Source organism: Mustela lutreola, chromosome 14, assembly GCF_030435805.1.
Source record: "Mustela lutreola isolate mMusLut2 chromosome 14, mMusLut2.pri, whole genome shotgun sequence".
Lineage (NCBI taxonomy): Eukaryota > Metazoa > Chordata > Mammalia > Carnivora > Mustelidae > Mustela > Mustela lutreola.
In genome coordinates this window covers 70519209-70538254 of record NC_081303.1, presented here as the reverse complement: position 1 = coordinate 70538254, position 19046 = coordinate 70519209, and the positions used below count along the sequence as shown (strand labels likewise).

General features: G+C 52.0%; 2 protein-coding genes across 3 annotated transcripts; one reads left to right on the top strand and one right to left on the bottom strand.

Annotated features, from left to right (window-relative positions):
• The first annotated feature begins 3580 nt into the window (after nucleotides 1-3580).
• Nucleotides 3581-6093, top strand: KLHDC9 (kelch domain containing 9). 2 transcript variants are annotated; one of them, XM_059146524.1, is made up of 4 exons: nucleotides 3581-4806; nucleotides 5108-5267; nucleotides 5358-5556; nucleotides 5817-6093. In XM_059146524.1, the coding sequence occupies exons 1-4, from the start codon at nucleotides 4289-4291 to the stop codon at nucleotides 5981-5983; spliced, it is 1044 nt and encodes a 347-aa protein (XP_059002507.1). In that variant the 5' UTR covers nucleotides 3581-4288; the 3' UTR covers nucleotides 5984-6093. The 2 variants fall into 2 exon arrangements, with proteins under 2 accessions (XP_059002507.1, XP_059002506.1); XM_059146523.1 differs by having other exon boundaries at nucleotides 5084-5267.
• A 192-nt stretch (nucleotides 6094-6285) lies between these two features.
• Nucleotides 6286-19046, bottom strand: PFDN2 (prefoldin subunit 2). The gene is made up of 4 exons (XM_059146534.1): nucleotides 18909-19046; nucleotides 7923-8011; nucleotides 7691-7814; nucleotides 6286-6593 (listed from the first exon to the last, which is right to left on the bottom strand). Exons 1-4 carry the CDS (start codon nucleotides 18981-18983, stop codon nucleotides 6417-6419), a joined length of 465 nt encoding a protein of 154 aa, XP_059002517.1. The 5' UTR covers nucleotides 18984-19046; the 3' UTR covers nucleotides 6286-6416.

The following is a 19046-nucleotide window of genomic DNA, read 5'->3' as shown; positions in this document are numbered from 1 at the left end:
GGCTGTGGGGAGCCTGGAAGGGCTGGGAGCTTCTCCAAGAGTGGGGAAGGCCCTGAGGGCAAAGGCGAGCGTTCCTGGCGGGGAGGCCTGAGAGGAGCAGGGCCAAGGCAGAGAGGACGGGAGGGTGAGGGCGACACCAGTGGGATGGGGGAGGAACTGGCGACTCCCGAAATTTGAGGGCAGAATTTCTTTTGAAGTGTGTTGGCGCATCTTCCTTCTGCGTGGCCCGGAATGGCCGCCTGCCGGTCTCATGAACCCAAGGTCCGTCCTGTTCTCCCCTCCAAGACCCAGACCCCGGGAAGCAGGGACCCGTTCTCCTAGTCCCCAGACACCCCCAAGGCCTCACTCCCACTGCCCTTGGATACGGGGCCGCAACCCCGCCTGTTTGCAGCCCCGCAGACAGTGAGGCTGGGAGACGTCCAGGTCTGCGGCCGAAGCAGGGGCAGGCCTCTGACTCCCCTCCGAGCAACCCCCCGCACCCAAGAGGCACCACAGGCCTCACCTTGCAGACAGCCCTAGTCCCTGCCCTCCAGCATCACCCTGAAGCCTTTCTGAGACTATTTCACTTTCAATTCTAGAAGTGGCATTTAAAAAAAAAAAAAAGGGAGGGCTAGGGAACAAGAAACAGAGTTCCTTCCTGTGATAGTTTGCAAGATCCAGAGGCACTGGTCCATGAGCCAGAAGGAAAGGGTAGAGGAGCAGAGACGGGTCTAACTCCCCCTGCCAGCTTGCTTCCCTCCTGGGCCCGGGCCTCCCTGCTCTAAGGTCTCTTGTGGGTCAGTCCTACTCCCTGGAAAGGGCCCGTACACTGTAGCTCACTCAGTCCTCGTCAGGAACCCATACCCTAAGACTGTGCCCGGGGACAGTCCACAGTCTACAACACAGCCAAAGGGGAGACGCCTGGCCACTCCTGGAAGGTTCCAAAGCAAAGTCAGACAGTTGGCTCTGTTAACCAGGACAGAGAGAGAGAGAGAGAAGGGCAGACTCAGAGAGAGAAACACAAAAGTAGAACTGGCAAGAGACAGATCTCGGGGCACAGGGATACAAGCAGACACCAAGAGAAAGAAAGGACTGGGGGAGAGGGAGACAGACGCAGAGGAATGATGAGGGTAATTCAAAGAGACAAAGAAGCTGAGACAAAGTCTGAAACGGACCTAGGAAGACTAAAGAGAAATTTCTGAATGCCTCCTTCCTCCTACTTCCCTCTTCTGCTCTCAATTTCAACCGCTCCACATGGACCCAGTGACATTTACCTATTCAGATTCGCCAAGTCCCTTAGCAATTCAGGTTTTCCCCCATTCTTAGCGCCCCTCCACTGTCCTCGAATCTCCTGATTGCCCCCACCCCCACCTCTCTGCACACCATCCCACCTTTCTCTCCACGAGCCCTCAGGACCTGGCCTCTTGTCATCTCTTTTCCTAGCCATCCCTCTGTCCTTCTGTCCATCCCTGTCCTTATTCTGGCTGAACTAAGAGCAAAGAGCTAGAATTAGGGCCAACAAGGCATGGGGCCAGGCAGTCCACTGGCCAGAATGAGCTGGGGAAAAACACAGAAAGTCAGAGGACAAGGGAGAAAGGGGCGGTTGGGGGGAACGACACAGGCAGAAGGGTTGGAGTCTGGAGAGCATCTCCCTGAACGGTGCTGAGAACCGGACACGGCTCCAGGGTCAGGGCGAAGTTCAGGGAACTAGAAAACAGAGTCGGAGTTCTGTGAAGGACTGAGGCGAGCAGGTGGTGATCTGGGGCTGGGACCGACGACGTCGGGGCCTGGGAAGCTGGGCTGTAGGCCCCCTCGCTCACCAGAAACAGCCACCTGAGGCCCAACTCAGAGGACCCTGTCGGGACGGGGAGACCGTGAGGACGATCTGCCGCCAGCCCCCTCTCCTGCGCAGAGGCTGTCCCTGTCCCTGGCCCTAGCAGGGGAAGCAGGGCCAGAGAAGGAGGGGCCCTTCTGTTCTCACACAGTCCCCTTTCAGATCTCTCCTTCACTTTATCCGAATGCTGCTTCCTTCCTGGAGCACGGACAGAGCCATTGCGGACCGCTCCAGATGCTGCTCCGGGTGTAAAGTAGACGTCCGGCAAAGGCAGCCCGACTTTTCTTTTTTTGTCTTGTTCTTCCCTCTCTCACTTTCCCCTGGGTTCTTTTCCGCCTCCTCCAAGATACGGGCTTGACTCCCGGAGAAGGCAGGGGAGGGGAGTGACGGGCAGCTCATCTCCTGGGTCTCTGTCATGGAAAAAAGGCCTCTAAGACACTAGATGGACTGGGAGTGGGGGTGGGGGGCAGCCAAAGAGTGTGTGAGGTTCAGGTTCTATGTGCAAGCCAAGTGCTAAGGGCTGAGGCCGCAGAGTCAGAGTGGAAGCCTGGAGGGGGAACAGCAGCTGTGAGGGAGAAGCTGGAAAGGCCCCTGGGGTGGGGAGTTCCCTGTTCTACTCAGTAGAGGCAGAAAATGAGTCTGTGCCCGGGCATCTGGCTGGGTCGGTCAGTGGAGCAGTAACTGTTGATCTTGGGGTTGTGGGCTTGAGCCCCAAGTTGGGTATAGAGGTTACTTTAAAAAAATAAAAGCTTTGCGGGGAAAAAGGGAAGGAAATGAGCCTGGCAACATGGGCATATAGGCCACCAAGGGCCACCCCCCAGGCAACTCGTTGCCTAAATCCTAGGAGCATGACAGATTTCAGATGGGCTGTTAGGAGGGTGGCTGACTCTCAGATTTCAGTCAGGGACATTATAAGTTGGGGGTCTGGGAGGCACCTGGGTGGCTTCGTGCGTCTGACTCCTGGTTTTGGCTCAGGTCATGATCCGGAGGTCCTGAGAGGGAGGCCTGTGTCAGGCTCTGCCTCTGCCCTCAGTTCCGACCGCCTCTCTTCCTTGCCCTCTGCCCCTTGCTCACTCGTGCTCTCTCTCTCTCTCTCAAATAATAAATAAAACTTAAAAAAAAAAAAGTTGGTGATTTTTTTAGAGATTTTGTTCCCATGATCTGGGAAAACTGAGGACCCTCTCTGTTAGACCCCGCAGACCCCGGGAAATCTGGAAATGAACGGGCAGTGACTTTCAAAGCTCTTATGGGGTCTCGGCTTCAGGGACAGGTGGGAAACAGGTACTGTGACCTTCCGGTCTCTGTCCCTTCCTGCCCATACTCTGTCCATGCTGTTTTCTCCGAGGGCCAGAAGCTAGGGTCAGAGGCCTGTGCCATCAGACCCCCGAATTCCACGTCCGCCGCACTGCAGCCCGGGAAACTCGATGCCTCCATCCTGGGGCATGATGGGGAATGAGCTGATGCACAGAAACCAAAGGTAGAAGCAGCAGCCAGCCTCCCGTCGGCAGCCCGGCGCTGGGGACACGCGTTCGGCTTCTGCCCCACACTGCTTCTGCGGAGGAGAAACCTGTCTGCAGCCAGATTTAGTCGGCTTGGCTCTGGGCCTCTCCGATCCTCACTGGGTCCTCCCGGAGGGACAGAGCTGGGAAGAGGCTCGGGGACTGGCTGGAATTAGAGGGAGACGCCAGGGAGGGGCGCCGGCCCTTCATCTCCAGTTCCAGATGCCACCGCACCTCAGTCTCCTGGCGCTGCGTGGGCCTAAGAGGCGAGCGGAGATCGGGAAAGATTCTCCCCAGGGTTAGGAGTGAGTTCTCCGAGGCGGGCGCATCCTCCCTCACCCGCCGGCCAACCCCGCGCACGCGACGTCGCGCCCCGAGAGGCGGGCTCCGGCGCCCCCTAGCGGCCAGAGCGGAGCGGCTGCTCCCGCAGCGGCGCGGGCAGGGACCAGCTTCCGAGAGACCCCGCGACACGCAGCCCACAGCACGGTGACAGTGAGAACGCGGAGGCGGCCTAGAGAGACTCACCCTGAGAGTGGGGCGCACGGCCGGGACCAGAACCCAAGTCTCCTGACTCCCAGGCCAGGGCCCGGCCGTCCGCGGCCTCGCCCTCGCCCTCCTCCCTGGGGAGCGCAGGTGCGGTTAGAAGCCGGTGTCGCTCTCGCCCCTGCAGAGCCCCGCCTGCACCTCAGATCAGCTCGCAGCTCTGATAACGCAGCAGTCCCGCGGGGGGGCGGGGGACCCGGCCGCGATCGGACCGCCGGCGGCTGACAGTCTTCCAGGATTGTCCCGGACCTCGCCCAGAGGCCGGCGCCCTCCCGCAGCGACCCGGGTCTCCGGTCTCCACGGTAACCCGTGCTTTGCGACCTTCACTTTGCAGCGGTCGCGCTGCCGGTGCGGCGGCGGTTGCTGGGCGACCAGGGAGCGGCGGGGAGCCAGGGACCCCGGCGTCCCGGGGTGGGGGTGGGGTGGGGGCGGCATGGCGCTGGCGGGGTCCCCGGGGGGTGCGGGCTGGACCTGGCGGCCGGTGGCTCGGGACGCGCTGCTGGCGAGAGCCTTCCACTCGTGCACTGAGCTGCAGGGCCGCTTCTACCTGGTGGGGGGCCTCCCGGGCGGGGGGGCGACAGAGCCAAGCGGCGACACGGTGGTCTTCGACCCGGCCGCGGGACAGGCCGTGCAGCTGGGCGCCCGGGGCTGCCCGCGGCGCAGCCACCATGACGCGGCGCCCGTGGGCGGCCGCTGGCTCTGCGTGGTGGGGGGCTGGGACGGGGCGCGCCGCCTGGCCACGGTGGCCGCCCTGGACACGGAGCGCGGAGTGTGGGAGGCGTGGAGCGCGGCCCCCGGCAGCCGGCCCCCTGCCGGCCTCAGCAGCCACACCTGCACCCGCGTCTCGGACCGAGAGCTGCGGGTGGCGGGCCGGGAGGGCGGGACCCGCACTCAGCGCCGCTACGGAAGCATCTACACGTTGAGGCTGGACCCCAGCGCCCGCACCTACTGGTACGCCCCCCGCCCAAACCCTGCCCCCAACGTGTCACCCGCCCTGCATCTCTGCTCTAGAAAAGCGAAGGCTCGGCGGGAGCGCGCACGCTCTCCACATCCTGACCTCCCTCCCCCCGCAGCCACCCTGACGGGGAGAGCGGAGCGCGCTCCCTGCGGGTGTTCCCTCCTGTCCTCTGCCCACAGCTGCGTCCCGGCCTCCTTCCCGCGCTTGCCACCAGAGAGGCCAAGGGAACAGGCAGGACAGCCCTCCTCTCTTCTGGACAACCCAACTCAGGCCCGAACTTCTGCACACCCCCAGCTATAAGGAAGAGGGCTGCCACACAGCCTCCCGCTCGGGTCACTGCGCCGCCCTGCTCCCGACCTCGGGGCACCCCCCTGCTCACCAGCTGCTTCTCTTTGGGGGCTGCAACTCCGCGGAACCAGAAGTAGCAGGGCACTGGGGTCAGGGGAAAATTAAGGTAGTATCTGCTCACATGTTGCTGAGGGTGGAGGGGGCTGAAATGGCGAGGCCCAAATCCTTCCAGCCAACCCCTTCTTTCTCCCCAAAGGAGGAACCACCTGCAGCGCCCCGTTTGATGGAACAGCTTGCCAGGCTTGTGAGCACGGGGCAGGGCTCCCGGCAGGGGCCCCGGGGCCTGCGGCATCACTCATGCTCTGTGGTGGGGCCCTTCGCTGTGCTCTTTGGTGGAGAAACTCTGACCAGGGCCAGAGACACCATCTGCAATGACCTCTACGTCTATGACACCCGTGAGGGGCGCTGGTGGAGGGGGGCAGAAGGTGGGGAGGTGGGAGCCCGGGAGAACCTGCAGGCGTGGAAAGGATGGGTGAGGTAGGGAGGAGCAAAAATGAATCGGCAAGATAAAGGAATACACAGCGTATTAAACTGTGAGGAGGCCCACAATCAAGTGAGGAGGGAAAAAAATGGGCAAACCTTCCGTCTTGTGAGGAACAGAAGCCCCACGGTGCCAAAATGCTGCGACCTCAATGAGCACTTTCTTACCCACCAGGCAAGTCCCCTTCTCTGTGGTTCCACTTCCCCAGTGCAGACCACGGGCTGAAACGTGTGGGCCATCGGACCTGCCTTTGGAACGATCAGCTTTACCTGGTTGGGGGTTTTGGTGAGGACGGGAGGACACCGAGGCCACAGGTTTGCGTCCTGGACCTATTTATCTAAAGAGCAGTGCCAAGACACAAGCCTCTGCTTTGTGGCAAACTCATAAAGCATCATCCCCAGAGCTATCTGCCTCACTTCAAATGCTTATTAAATTTCAACCTGAGAGTCAACATTTGTCTGTGAGTCTTTTTGTGGGAAGGGCAGTCAACAAGCAGCCACATCTTTATTTGCAAGGGAAAGGATAAAATATGGGACCTCCTCTTGTTTGTGAGCCTGATGGACCCAAACTCCCCAAGTCCTAGGCTTGCCATGCCTCATGCAAATCCCACCCCTAACACTGGGAGAAAGCTTCAGGCTAGAGCTGAGCATTCTGACCAAAACATTTAATTAACAAAAAAATATTACAATAGCAGAGAAAATAATAATAATAACAATAAAGAGAAATTAGGAGAAGTGGGAGTCAGGGTAGAAAAAAATGCAAAGGCCTTGGTCCCTAGGAGACCAACACTCCCGCTGAGCTGGACTTAGCTCCGGCCCCTTCCGAGCTCTCCTTGGCTGGCGGCTTCTCATCCTCCCCCACCAGACGAATGTTGTGCTTTTCCCGGAATTCATTTAATTCTCTTCCCTTTGCCTGAAGCTGCTGTGTGAGTGCCTCAATGATCTTCTGTATCTAGAGGGAAAGCGACAGGGATTACAGAACAGGATTTTAGCACTCCCTGCCCCTGGCTGGGATGGCTGGCAGTGGCTGGGGACTGACAGAAGGGTGATACCTTGGGCCTCACCCAGTATTGACAGCAGAGCCCAGACCCTGGAAGTCTGCCTCTCTCAAAAAACCAAAAGTGATTTATAGACTTTAATGTACATAAGAACCACCTGGGCTGTGGCTGTTTTTAAAACGCCACTCCATGGGGTACCTGGCTGGCTCGTTGGTAAAGCATATGACTCCTGATCTCAGGCTTGTGGGTTCAAGCCCCACGCTGGGCACAGAGATTACTTAAAAAAAAAAAAAAAAAAAAAAAAAAGCCACTCCACAGGCCCCACCTCTAACTGTCCTGAATCAGTGGGTCCAAAAATGGTATAAAAATATCATTTTTTAAAAAAGATTTTAATTTATTTATTTGAGAGAGGGAGAGAGCATGAGAAGCGAGAAAGTCAGAGGGAGAAGCAGACGCCCCGTGGAGATGGGAGCCGGATGCGTAACTCCATCCTAGGACTCCAGAATCATGACCTGAGCCGAAGGCAGTTGCTTAACCAACTGAGCCACCTGGGTGCCCCAGGAAGCTGCACTTATTTTTTTAAAGATTTTATTTATTTATTTGACAGAGATCACAAGTAGGCAGAGTGTCAGGCAGAGAGGGGGTGGGGAAGCAGGCTTCCTGATCCCCAAAGAGGCCGATGCAGGGCTCGATCCGAGGACTCTGGGACCATGACCTGAGCTGAAGGCAGAGGCTTTAACCCACTGAGCCAGGCGCCCCAGGAAGCAGCATTTTAGATGGTCGTCCAGAGGACCCGGATGCAGGCATCCACGGACTACACTGGGAGAAACACGGCTCTCGCCGCCTCCTCTCCCCCAGCTCAGCCAGGTCCCAGGGCGCAGGGCGAGAGGCTGGCAGCGTGCACTACTGCCGTCTGAGTCTAGACTTAGAGCATCCTAACAAGCACAGGCCGACAGGCTGCTTACACGGTCTTTAACAGGGGCTCCTACCTGCTCGCCTGCACCCGGCTCCCCTCCGCTCCCCTCCATGCCCCTCGGGCGGCTCCGCTCACCTGCTCCTTGTTGTTCTCCAGGGCCGGCAGCACCTCTTTGACCGTCCGCTCCACCAGTACGCCTCCCACCATGCGGTAGCACTTGCGGGCCTCATCCACCTCCTTCAGGGTGTCGATCACCAAGCTGCGGGGTGGGTGGGTGGGGGGAGCGGGCGGCTCTGAGCAGTTGGCCCACCCCGCGGCGACCGCCCGGCCCACTCTCCCGTCACTGGCTGCTCCCCCACCTCCTCACCTGTGCTCGTTCAACTCCATCTCCAGCTCAGCGGCTTTGGACGCCAGCCCCCGCTGCTCCTGCCGAAGGCGGTTGAAGCCAGCGATCACCTTAGAAGAGGAGAAAGCGAAGTGAGAGAGGAGACGGCGGACATGGCAGAGGCTCCAGCAAAACACAGAAGGGAAGCTCTGGACACTACCTCGGAAAAGGGGTAGAATCCAAGTCTGTAATTCCTGCCGTTAATCTGTCCGAATTCCACTCTCAACGCTTCCGGAGAGCCCACTGCGACTGGGAACTTGCCCGCCCCTCCTGCAGCTTCCAGGTGGTGAGGGACAGACGCAGGTGCTACAGATGGGGGGGTGCGGGGAGGAGAGCTCCCCCAGGAGCTCGGACTTGCAGGGAGAGAAGGCTGTGACCTAAGGCTCCGTAGTGAGGAACTCTCGTCGTAACCCTCGTTCGGGTCCGCCCAGGGCAACTGCCCTTCCTGAGCTCGGGGGCTGCTTGTGGGGCTACTAGTCACAGGACCCACGCTCCCTGGCCACGGGGGTGGCGACCTATCCTATACCAGAGCTTCTGTTCAGGAACTGATGGGGGAGAGACAAACAGGTTGGGAAGACAGCAGGCGCGAAGACAACTGTCGCGCACAGATGATCCTCGGTTCCTCTTCCTGAAATCCCCAAAGCTGCCCTAGTTCTTGAACTCGGTGTGACCCAGTTCTTGAACCTCTCTTTTCATTGTGTTCAATTCTCTGAAAGACCCACTAGCCTTCCGAAATACTGCTTAAAAAGAAACCCAAAAAGTTGGCCAGAGTCTGTTTCTGTAGCCTAGAAACCCTCACTAACACAGGCTCTTGGAGACGCACTGCCCTCCCTGAAGCCTGCAGGATGAGAAACGGGGGGGGGGGGGGGGGGGGGGAGAAATGGGTGCAGGGGAGGCGCAGGAAGTCGTGTATGTAAAAGCCAGAGGAATAATCACCGCCAGCTTCTTGCTCCCCAGAAAGGGAGCAGGGAATTAAAACGGCGTGGAAACCTGACCGGGCACCACGATCACCATCCCTGTGACTCTCAGTACAGGGCTCGGAGGACGGTTTGGCGAGAATATCACAGGAAGGGCAGAAAATGTAACGAGGGCAGAAAATTACAGGGGTGGGTGGGAGGGGAGCGGAAAAGAGAAGGAAAACCTGGGGCCCGGAGACAAAAGGCCAGGTTTCGGGGTCTGTCTCTGCCACGTACCAGCTCCAAGGCCTCAGATACTCTATCTTCCGGCTCTCAACCCTGGCTACTCGTCAGCATCCCCAGGGGAGTGAAAGTGTAGAAAAGTGGCGCCTCTGGACATTTACACAATCACTGGGTAAGGCCCAGGCTTCAGTTTTTCTTTCTTTTCTTTTCTTTCTTTCTTTTTTTTTTTTTTTTAAAGATTTTATTTACTTATTTTTAGAGAAAAAGAGAGAGAGAGTGCCACAAGCATGCAGGGGCGGGGCAGCGGGAAAGAGAGAATCCCCAGCTGACTGCACTGAGCCCGGAGCCTGGGGCTCCATCCCATGATCCTGAGATCCTGACCTGAGCCGAAATCAAGAGTGTGAGAAGTGGGACACTACCTGCCCCAGACCTCGGTATTTGTCAAAGCCCTCCCACATAACCGTAACGTGCACCCAGAACTGAGAACCGCGGCTTGCCCACTCTGAGCCTTAGTTCCTACATGTGAAACGCACACGGGACCTACTCTATTGAGCTCGAGTATGAAAGGACTCTGTACGCAGTAAAGTACATTCGCTACTATCACGGCCCTCTCTCCAACCCCCACCGCCCCGCTCCAGCCCCCGCCCTGGCTCCGCCGCCTGAACTGGCCTAAACTGCTGCCGGAGCCTGCTCTCCTACTCACATCATGTCCAAGCTCACCACCACTAAGGACCAACCACCTGAACCTCACTAGGATCTTCTATCTCTAGCTCTCCCTGCAAGGCTCATCTACAGCTAGTAAGATCCTAATGGCCACCCCAACATCTTCTACTGCTCAAAAAGCCAAGGAACGGGTCTGACAAGGACCCTTGCCACTCGAGTGGTGAGCTGCCCCCAATCTGTCCATCTCCCTCCCCCCGCCGTCCACTCGTTCCAACAGATGCCTTGAAAATCTAAATCCTCTATAAGCCTCTCTCCCTTCGCCTCCACTGTCTATACCAAACTATTCCATTTATAGTTAGCTTTTTCTTCGCTGTCAATATTACAGATCAAAATAATTTTACCTATGAAAATTCCATAACTAAACCAGATTCTAGGTGCTCCCCTAGCGCCCCGATGACCCACTCTTCTGGACAAATGTTGTTAAATACACCAATGAAATCAGCTGAAGAGTCTAAGATTTCTGAGGCCTGAACTTCTTTTCCTTAATAATTAGTAAGAATCGGGGTGCCTGGGCGGCTCTGCCTTCGGATTGGGTCATGATCCCAGGGTCCTGGGATCAAGCCCCAAATCGGGCTCTCTGCTCAGCAGGGAGCCTTCTTCCCCCTCTCTCTCTGCCTGCCTCTCTGCCTACTTGTGATTTCTGTCTGTCAAATAAATAAATAAAACCTTAAAAAAAAATTAGTAAGAACCTACTTCTCAACCACCAATTTAACATAACTAAAGGCAAAAGAGAGACTTTTTTTTTTAATTCCAATTTTTCTTCAAACATTCTTGCTAATTAACAACCCCTATTTCCTCCTGGTCCAGTTTATGAGCCTGTAATCAAATGTCAAACTAGAATAAATCTATTTAAATGTATGAGTTATCCACAGTTACTATGGAAAATTCCAGCCATTGGTGCCCTTAAAGAAAATGAAATCTCTTAGCAGCTGACTGTAACCTAACTGGAAATTAGATGCCAAATAAACTGGTATTAATGTGCCATCTCTGGGCTCTGCCCCATAATGAAGACAGAGGCTGTGATGCAGCCCCACATTCTTCCTGTTAAAATACAACTTTTCTTTTTTTTTAAGATTTTATTTATTTATTTGACAGAGAGAGAGAGATAACAAGTAGGCAGAGTGTAAGGGGGAAGCAAGCTCACTGCCGAGCCGAGAGCCTGATGTGGGGCTCCATCCCAGGACCCTGAGATCATGACCTGAGCCGAAGGCAGAGGCTTAACCCACTGAGCCACCCAGACGCCCCCAAATACAACTTTTCTAATGATCTTCTCCCCTAGGGCTAGAATTAAATTTCCTTCTCTTTCCCTTATTCCTGTTCTCCTGAAGTTGTCTGCTATAATCAGGGATGGCCAGGTTACTGCTGACTCTCTCCGCCCTACTAAACTCATCATCTTACATTTGTAAACCTCCCTACTGAGAAAGAATCCAATTAAATTAAAATACCAGCTGTTTATTCTATTCAAAAGTAACTTCAATCCTGGTAACTATGCAGAGCTCTTCACATTCTCCTAAATGGAATGTACAAGCATTCCTTTTTATCCCTCAGCTTTACTGAGATGTAACCGCCACATGACATTGTGTAAGTCTAAGGCATACGAGATTATGATTTGTGTACATACCGTGAAATGATTACCAAAATAAAATTAGTCAACACATCCCGTATGTTAACCCCTTCCATGTGCTCACATATAAATGCGCATCATGTCTGGACGGTTCAGTCAGTTCAATGTCTGCCTCTTGATTTGGGCCTAGGGTCATAAGGGTCACAAGATGGAGCCCCACGTCAGGTTCTGTGCTGAGCGTGGAGCCTGCTTAGGGTTCTCTCTCCCACTCGCCCTGCCCCTCTTCCTCACTCGAGTGTATGTGGGACCCGCTCTCTAAACATATATAATAATAACAATAATAATAATAATAAAAGCATATTAGGGCACCTGGGTGGCTCAGGAGGTTAAGTGTCTGCCTTCAGCTCAGGTCATAATCCCAGGGTCTTGGGATCGAGTCCTACTTCGAGCCCCACAAAGGGCGCTCTGCTTAGCGGGGAGCCTGCTCCTCTCTCTACACCTACTTGTGTTCTCTCATTCTCTGTCAAATAAATAAAATCTTTTAAAAAAAATTAAAAATATCAATCTCCCTGCTCAGCAAGGAGTCTGCTTCTCCCTCTGACCCTTCCCCTCTCATGCTCTCTCTCAAATATAAATATAATCTTTTAAAAATAAAGAAGAAAAAAAACCTAAAAATAAAATAAAACATATCAATTCCTTAAATTTTTGTTTAAAGATTTTATTTACTTATTTGAGAGAGAGAAAGTGAGAGACAGCATAAGTAGAGGTGGAGGGCTGAGGGAGAGAAGCAGACTCCCCGCTGAGCAGGGAGCCCGACACGGGACTTGATCCCAGGATCCTGGGATCACAACCTCAGCCAAAGGCAGATGCTTAACCACCTGAGCCACCCAGGCTCCCCCCCCCCTAAATTTTTCTGGTAGAAAATTTTTCCAATTCTCTTGTGTTCCTAATTTTCAACCATGCAGCCTGCCTTCAAAATAAGCTTTACTGTTAACCATTTTTGAAATTTTAAATATGCAAATACAACCTCTTTTTAAATACCTATTTTTTCCACAGTCCTACAGTAATATACCTTCCTCCCACAGTTTGTAAGTAAAAGAGCACCACTATCTGCCAAGCACTCTGCTCCTCTTTATCTCACTTAATTCTAAAATAAAAACACATTATAAGACATGTACTTCACTTTACAGATCAGCAGACCGAGGCTGGTGGGGTGTGGGTAAGAAAATAACACAGGGAGCCAGTACTTCCACCCAGGTTTGTTGAACTCTAAGAATCCATTTTCTACTGATGTATTTCTACCGGCTTGTCATATTATCACCTCTCATTAAGGTCAAACTGGGTGAGGGAAGGGGGGCGGCAGGCACTGGCCAGCTCAGTCAGCAAAGCCTAAGACTCTTGATCTCAGGGTTGTGAGTTCCAGTCCCATTCTGGATGTAGAGATTAGTGAAAAAAGAAAATCTCAAAAAAATACATCAAGGGCGCCTGGATGGCTCAGTGGGTTAAGCAGTTGACTTCAGCTCAGGTCATGACCCAGCAGGCGCCGTGCTCAGTGGGGGGTCTGTTTCCCCCACTCCCTTTGCCCTACCCCTGCTCATGCTCTCTCTCTCTCTCTCTCTAATAAATAAATAAATAAATAAAATCTTAAAAAAAAAAAAAGTCAAACTATTTTCGTTTGATTTAAATGTTCCCTTTTCTCTCTCTTTTTTTAATTTAATCAATACCATATAGTGTTGGTAACTTCAGGAAAAATCTGTAATCATTAGCTTTACCTCCAAAATGTCCTTTGGTCTGCTTACCTACATGATGTTTACTCTTATAGGGTTCAGTGAAGAACAGAACAATAGGTCAAGAATTATGACTAGATTCACATGGAAAAGCATTTTCTGGGGTGTCACTCACTAAATATCCTCTTTTCAGTTCAGTGCCCCCTTTCCTGACATACTCAACTATGAAGAAAATGTCTTTGACCAGAGGCTCCTGGGTGGCTCAGTTCAGAGTCTCCCTTTGGCTCAGGACATGATCTTGGAGTCCTGGGATCAAGCCCCACGTTCTCAGGCTCCCAGATCAGCTGGGAGTCTGCCTGTCCCTCTCGCTCTGTATATGCTTGTGTGTACCCACACACACACTCTCTCTCTAATAAAGAAATAAAATAAAATCTTTTTTTAAAAAAGAAAACATCCTTGACCTTAATACTCCAACAAATAATGGTTCTCAGCCCTTCCCTTCATCTTCTTTTAGGATTATTCCGGACTCACTGCCTCCTTTCCTCGCCTCCCATTCACTCCCAAGCCAACTCCCAAACTGCCTTCTCTCTATCACTAGCTATGAAACTATCGCTACTTAGTAAACTGTCCTCTCAAAAATCACAAATGGCCTCGTACCATATTCAACAATTTTTTTCTCAATTTTCACTCTGCCTCTCTACTCTCTTTTTAAAAGATTTTATTTATTCGACAGACAGAGATCACAAGTAGGCAGAGAGGCAGGCAGAGGAGGGGGTGGGGGGCAGGCTCCTTGTCAAGCAGAGAACCCAATGCAGGGGCTCGATCCCAGGACCCTGAGATCATGATCTGAGCCGAAGGCAGAGGCTGGCCCTCTACTCTCTTCCTTTAAGGAGCAACACGGCAGGTGGAAATAGCCCAGACTTGGGTCCGACATGGGTTCATATCCTAGTTTTCCCTGTTGTTTGGCCAGTTACTAATTTTTCTCTTGGTTTCCTCATTTTTAAAATAGATCTCATATATGGATATACCATATATCCCGCATGGTATACCATAATGTTTCTTTTTTTTTTTTTTTTTTTAAGATTTTATTTATTTATTTGACAGAGAGAGAGATCACAAGCAGGCAGAGAGGCAGGCAGAGAGAGAGGAGGAAGCAGGCTCCCTGCTGAGCAGAGAGCCCGATGCGGGGCTCGATTCCAGGACCCCGAGATCATGACCTGAGCCGAAGGCAGCGGCTTAACCACTGAGCCACCCAGGTGCCCCTACCATGATGTTTCTAAACATTAGCACTACTGATATTCTGGGCAGGAGAATAATTTCTTATGGGGGAGCTGTCCTGAGCAATGCAGGAGATTCAGCAAGCTCTCTGCTTCTACCCACTGAGAGCCAGAAGCAGTTCCTACTTGTGACAACAAAAAACGTCTCCAAGATTACCACATTTCTCCAGGCGCAAAGTCAAAGCTGAAAACCACTGCCTCAGGATAACAAGGAGAACTAAACTGAGGGAACATGTCCAGTGCACAATACAAGGAAGGTTCTCCTCTCTCTTTTATTTATTTATTTATTTATTTATTTTTAAAAAGATTTTATTTATTTGACAGACAGAGATTACAAGTAGGCAGAGAGAGTGAGAGAGAGAGAGGAGGAAGCAAGCTCCCTGCTGAGCAGAGAGCCCGACATGGGATCTCGGGATCAGGACCCTGGGATCATGACCTGAGCCAAAGGTAGGGGCTTTAACCCACTGAGCCACCCAGGCACCTCCTCTTCTCTCTTTTAGCTTCCAGGGCCCTTCAGTTCTTTTGATCTCCTACCTCTCTTAATACTCCTTCCTGGGACGCCTGGGTGGCTCAGTTGGTTGAGCTGCTGCCTTCAGCTCAGGTCGTAATCCCAGGCTTCTGGGATAGAGTCCCGTATCTGGTTCCTAGCTCGGCAGGTTGCCTGCTTCTCTCTCGGCCTTTGCCTGCCATTCTGCCTGCTTGTGTGCACGCACTGTCTCTATGATAAATAAATAAAATCTTAAAAAAACAAAAACAAAAAAACCACTCCCTTCCTCTTTCTGAAGTTCTTCCTCTCATCCCCATCATGGAGACAGGATCTAAGATTCTTTTCATAGTACTTTCTTTATGACCTAGACCATTTCAATTGGTATCTTAGCTACTTCTATAGCTTCAACAATTGCCTTTATTCTACTGCCTGCAAACCCAGGCCTTCTCAGAAATTCTAGACCCATAGTTAAATGTTAGAAGAAGGAGCCCTGAAGTCGGTCAGAAATGGCTTCACAATCTAACCATGAGCAAGTTATCTCTTATTCAAACCTGTTTCTTCACCAGTAACATGAAGACAGGGGCGCCTGGGGGACTCAGTGGGTTAAATCTCTGCTTTTCGGCTCAGGTCATGGTCTCAGGGTCCTGGGATGGAGCCCCGAACCGGGCTCTCTGCTCAGCAGAGAGCCAGCTCCCTCCCGCCACCCCACCTGCCTCTCTGCCTACTTGTGATCTCTCTCTTTCAAATAAATAAGTAAAAATCTAAAACAAACAAAAACATAAAGGAGGGGGAGAAACCTCCTTTGGAGTGTATCAAAGGATATATTCCATAAAGGTAATAGTAGTTAATTTTGGATACGAGAATCATGGGCAATTTATTTCTTATTTTGTACTTTTTCCTGTGTTCTCTACATTTCCACAAAGAACATATCTTATTTTATGTAACAGAAAAATAACAACAGTATACCAGACATCCTTCTGTGACTCCCTCACCGCTTACATTAAAAAGTTCCAAATTCTGGGGCGCCTGGGTGGCTCAGTGGGTTAAGCCGCTGCCTTCGGCTCAGGTCATGATCTCAGGGTCCTGGGATCGAGTCCCACATCGGGCTCTCTGCTCAGCAGGAGCCTGCTTCCTCCTCTCTCTCTGCCTGCCTCTCTGCCTACTTGTGATCTCTCTCTGTCAAATAAATAAAATCTTTAAAACAAACAAAAAAAAGTTCCAAATTCTTTGTCATGCAAAGATTCAGCTTGCTTTAAGGACATCTTTCTTATACCTCATGATTTAGCTAAACTAACCAGTCCCTGTACTTTGCATCAGCCTGTGCTTTCCCTAGCTCTCCTCTTATCCTATTCCCTAATATCCTATTTCCATTACCACCTGCTCAAATCTATCCAATCCTTCAGGCTTAGCTCAAACATCTCTAAAAGGATCATATATAAATGGGAAAGTATGTCTGTCTGATTCTCAAATCACTCCCTCAATTGAAAGCCCTACTCTTCCAGTTACTGACTCTGGGTAAGTTAAAGTGTCTGAAATGCAAATGTCCTTATCTAGAAAGGGAGGGCAATATAACCTACTCCAAGTAGCAGCAATTAAATAACAGATCAAAAAGCAAGTAAAGCACCGAGTACAGCGCCACTTCCTTCCACCTTGTTTACAAGGGACACGTGCAGCTCACATTTGCAGGAGTGATAAATGTGTGTGTGTGTGTGTGTATTTTTTTAAGAAGTCATCTCTAGGCCCAACATGGGGCTTGAACTCACCACCCTATGATCAAGAATCACATGCACTACCTACTGAGCCAGCCAGACACCCCAATAAATCTTTTATCTTTTACCCAGTGTTCTCTCTGGAACACAAAGGCCACAGAACATTAAGCAAAACAGCCTCAGAACTCAATTATCACAACTGCTCAATTTCTTTTGAGGGCTTCCTTTCTCCATAACCCTTAAATATTGGTCCCACCCTTCTTCTGCTTCTTTTTTCACTTTCTGTACAAAGCCTAGATGATTTTGCCCATAACCATGACTTTGTCTACCATCCATAAGCTTAAAATTCTCTAATCTGTATCTCAGACTCAGATTTCTGTAACTCAAGATTTATAAGTCAGGGGTGCCTGGGTGGCTCAGTGGGTTAAGCCTCTGCCTTCGGCTCAGGTCATGATCTCAGGATTCTGGGATCAAGCCCCGAATCCGGATCTCTTCTCAGCAGGGAGCCTGCCCCCCCCATCTGCCTGCCTCTCTTGTGCTTCTCTCTGTCAAATAAATAAATAAAATCTTAAAAAAAAAAAAAAAAAAAACCCAAACTCAAAACCCCAAACTAAACTTACTTCCCCACCCCCACCCCAACATTTCCTATCTGCCTACATTCCCTATGACACCCGCATCCATCAAAGACAGAAATCTGAGAAACGTCCTAGATTCCTATCCCTTTTTCTTCACATTGAAGGTCTGCATTCCATCCTATATTTTAAGTCTGTCTACCTGCACCCTAAACACGCCCGGCAGGTTCATGCCTCAGTGATTTTAAGTACATGAGTCCCTCTACCCAGGAAATTCTCTACTTCCTTCTTTGCTTGACTAACTTCTCTCATCCTTTAGAATTGAATTGAAGGATTATCTCTTCCAGAAAAACAAACACACTCTATTCCAGTCACCGTGCAAAAACACTTTGCATGCATTTCTTGTCTAATAATCCAAACAGTGATGAGATATGCACCATTATATTTTTACAGGAGGGCAAGGTGAGAGAAGTAACTCATGGAAGGTCATCTACACATAATAAATAGTAGATATCTGATTCAAACACAGATCTGCCAAACCTCAGAGCACTTCTTACGCTCTTAGCCACCCCACTATACCACAGCTCCCGTTTCCCACCCACTCCTCAAATCCCATAACCTCCTACTTAGTTAGACAGTCCCTTTTCTAGCTGGCATAAAGAGGGGCCTGTGCAGAATATTGTACATCTCTGCTGTTTGGTTTCTCTTTTCTCAAATGAGTCTGTGAGCGATCCTGAAAACAAGGCCTACTTCATGTATCTGCTTCCCTGTACCAAGCAGAGGGCCTAGCACATAGTAGAGCCTCAGAAAATATTAGGTTCCTTCTCCCTTCCCTTCCACCACAACTCCCCACCCCGGAGGGTAGAAACTATCCTTTCACTCCTTCACAAAATCCCACAGCACTTTGTACCTGTTAGGACACTCATCCTCTGCCCCATGTTAGCATTTTGTACGTCTTATTTTACGATGAGCTCCTTGACTGCATGTGGCAATTCGAAAAATCTTTATGTAGATGGCTTTGCCTGTAGTCACTGCTCAACAAATGACTGCTAAGTGAGCCTGTAATTAAAAGAGCCGTTCCGTTTTCCTTTCTATCATGTAGATTTCTTCCCACCTCTAGTCAACACTAGCCCCACCACTGGCAAACCATGGCTCCCACGCCACAAAAGGCTTTCTGAGTTATTTATCAAACGTCTCCCGATGCTAGACACTGGGGGAAATGCAAACTCGGGTTAGAAAAGGGTTTCTGGTCGCTAAAGAAATTCAATCTAATAATGACTTGCGAGTCAAAATAGTATGGAACGCTACACTGTTCAAGTATGTGAGTCACGTGGCTCTGCAGAGCGAGGGCGACTGTCAACGTGGTTTCAGGGTCACGTAACAGACCGCACAACCAGCCCGTTGACGAGTCCCCCGGGGTTCGTTACGAGCTGCCTGGCCCAGCCTATCCGGTTTGAGGGTGCGGGGAAGTGGGGAAAGCGACGACCCATCTCCCCTCACCACTGTGCATCCTCCCACACCCCGCATCTCCGGGCTCTGGGCCTCCCGCCGGCGCACCCAACACCCCAAGGGAGGCGTGGCCTTCACCTACCAACCCTCGGGCTCTCTCCCGGGGGGCTCGGCCGGCTCCTCCAAGGACCCTCCCCTCTCTAGGCGGCCTCGCAAAGGTGGGGCCGGGCCGAGGCCTGCACCAGCCACAGGCTCCCCCCTCTCCCCGCATCGACTCCGGAGCCGGCTCGGTTTTCCTCCTTCGCGTTCTCCGCTCCTCACCTGCTCTGCCGACACCGCCCCTTTGCCCGCGCCGCTACCGCTGCTCTTGCCGGTGCGACCGCTGCTCTCCGCCATCTTCGTCGCCTGCTGGGCTTCCGGCGTGCGCGGCCCCGCCCCGCCGTGCGTCACATCCGGCCT

Excerpts from the sequence above, each read along its gene's own strand:
- KLHDC9 (XM_059146523.1), top strand. The coding sequence starts at position 4,289 with ATGGCGCTGGCGGGGTCCCCGGGGGGTGCGGGCTGGACCTGGCGGCCG. Across the intron at positions 5,268-5,357 it reads GGGGTCAGGGGAAAATTAAG|GAGGAACCACCTGCAGCGCC; the intron begins GTAGTATCTGCT and ends TTCTCCCCAAAG. Across the intron at positions 5,557-5,816 it reads CCTCTACGTCTATGACACCC|GCAAGTCCCCTTCTCTGTGG; the intron begins GTGAGGGGCGCT and ends CTTACCCACCAG.
- PFDN2 (XM_059146534.1), bottom strand. The coding sequence starts at position 18,983 with ATGGCGGAGAGCAGCGGTCGCACCGGCAAGAGCAGCGGTAGCGGCGCG. Across the intron at positions 8,012-18,908 it reads GGGCGGTGTCGGCAGAGCAG|GTGATCGCTGGCTTCAACCG; the intron begins GTGAGGAGCGGA and ends TCCTCTTCTAAG. Across the intron at positions 7,815-7,922 it reads ATGGAGTTGAACGAGCACAG|CTTGGTGATCGACACCCTGA; the intron begins GTGAGGAGGTGG and ends CCCACCCCGCAG.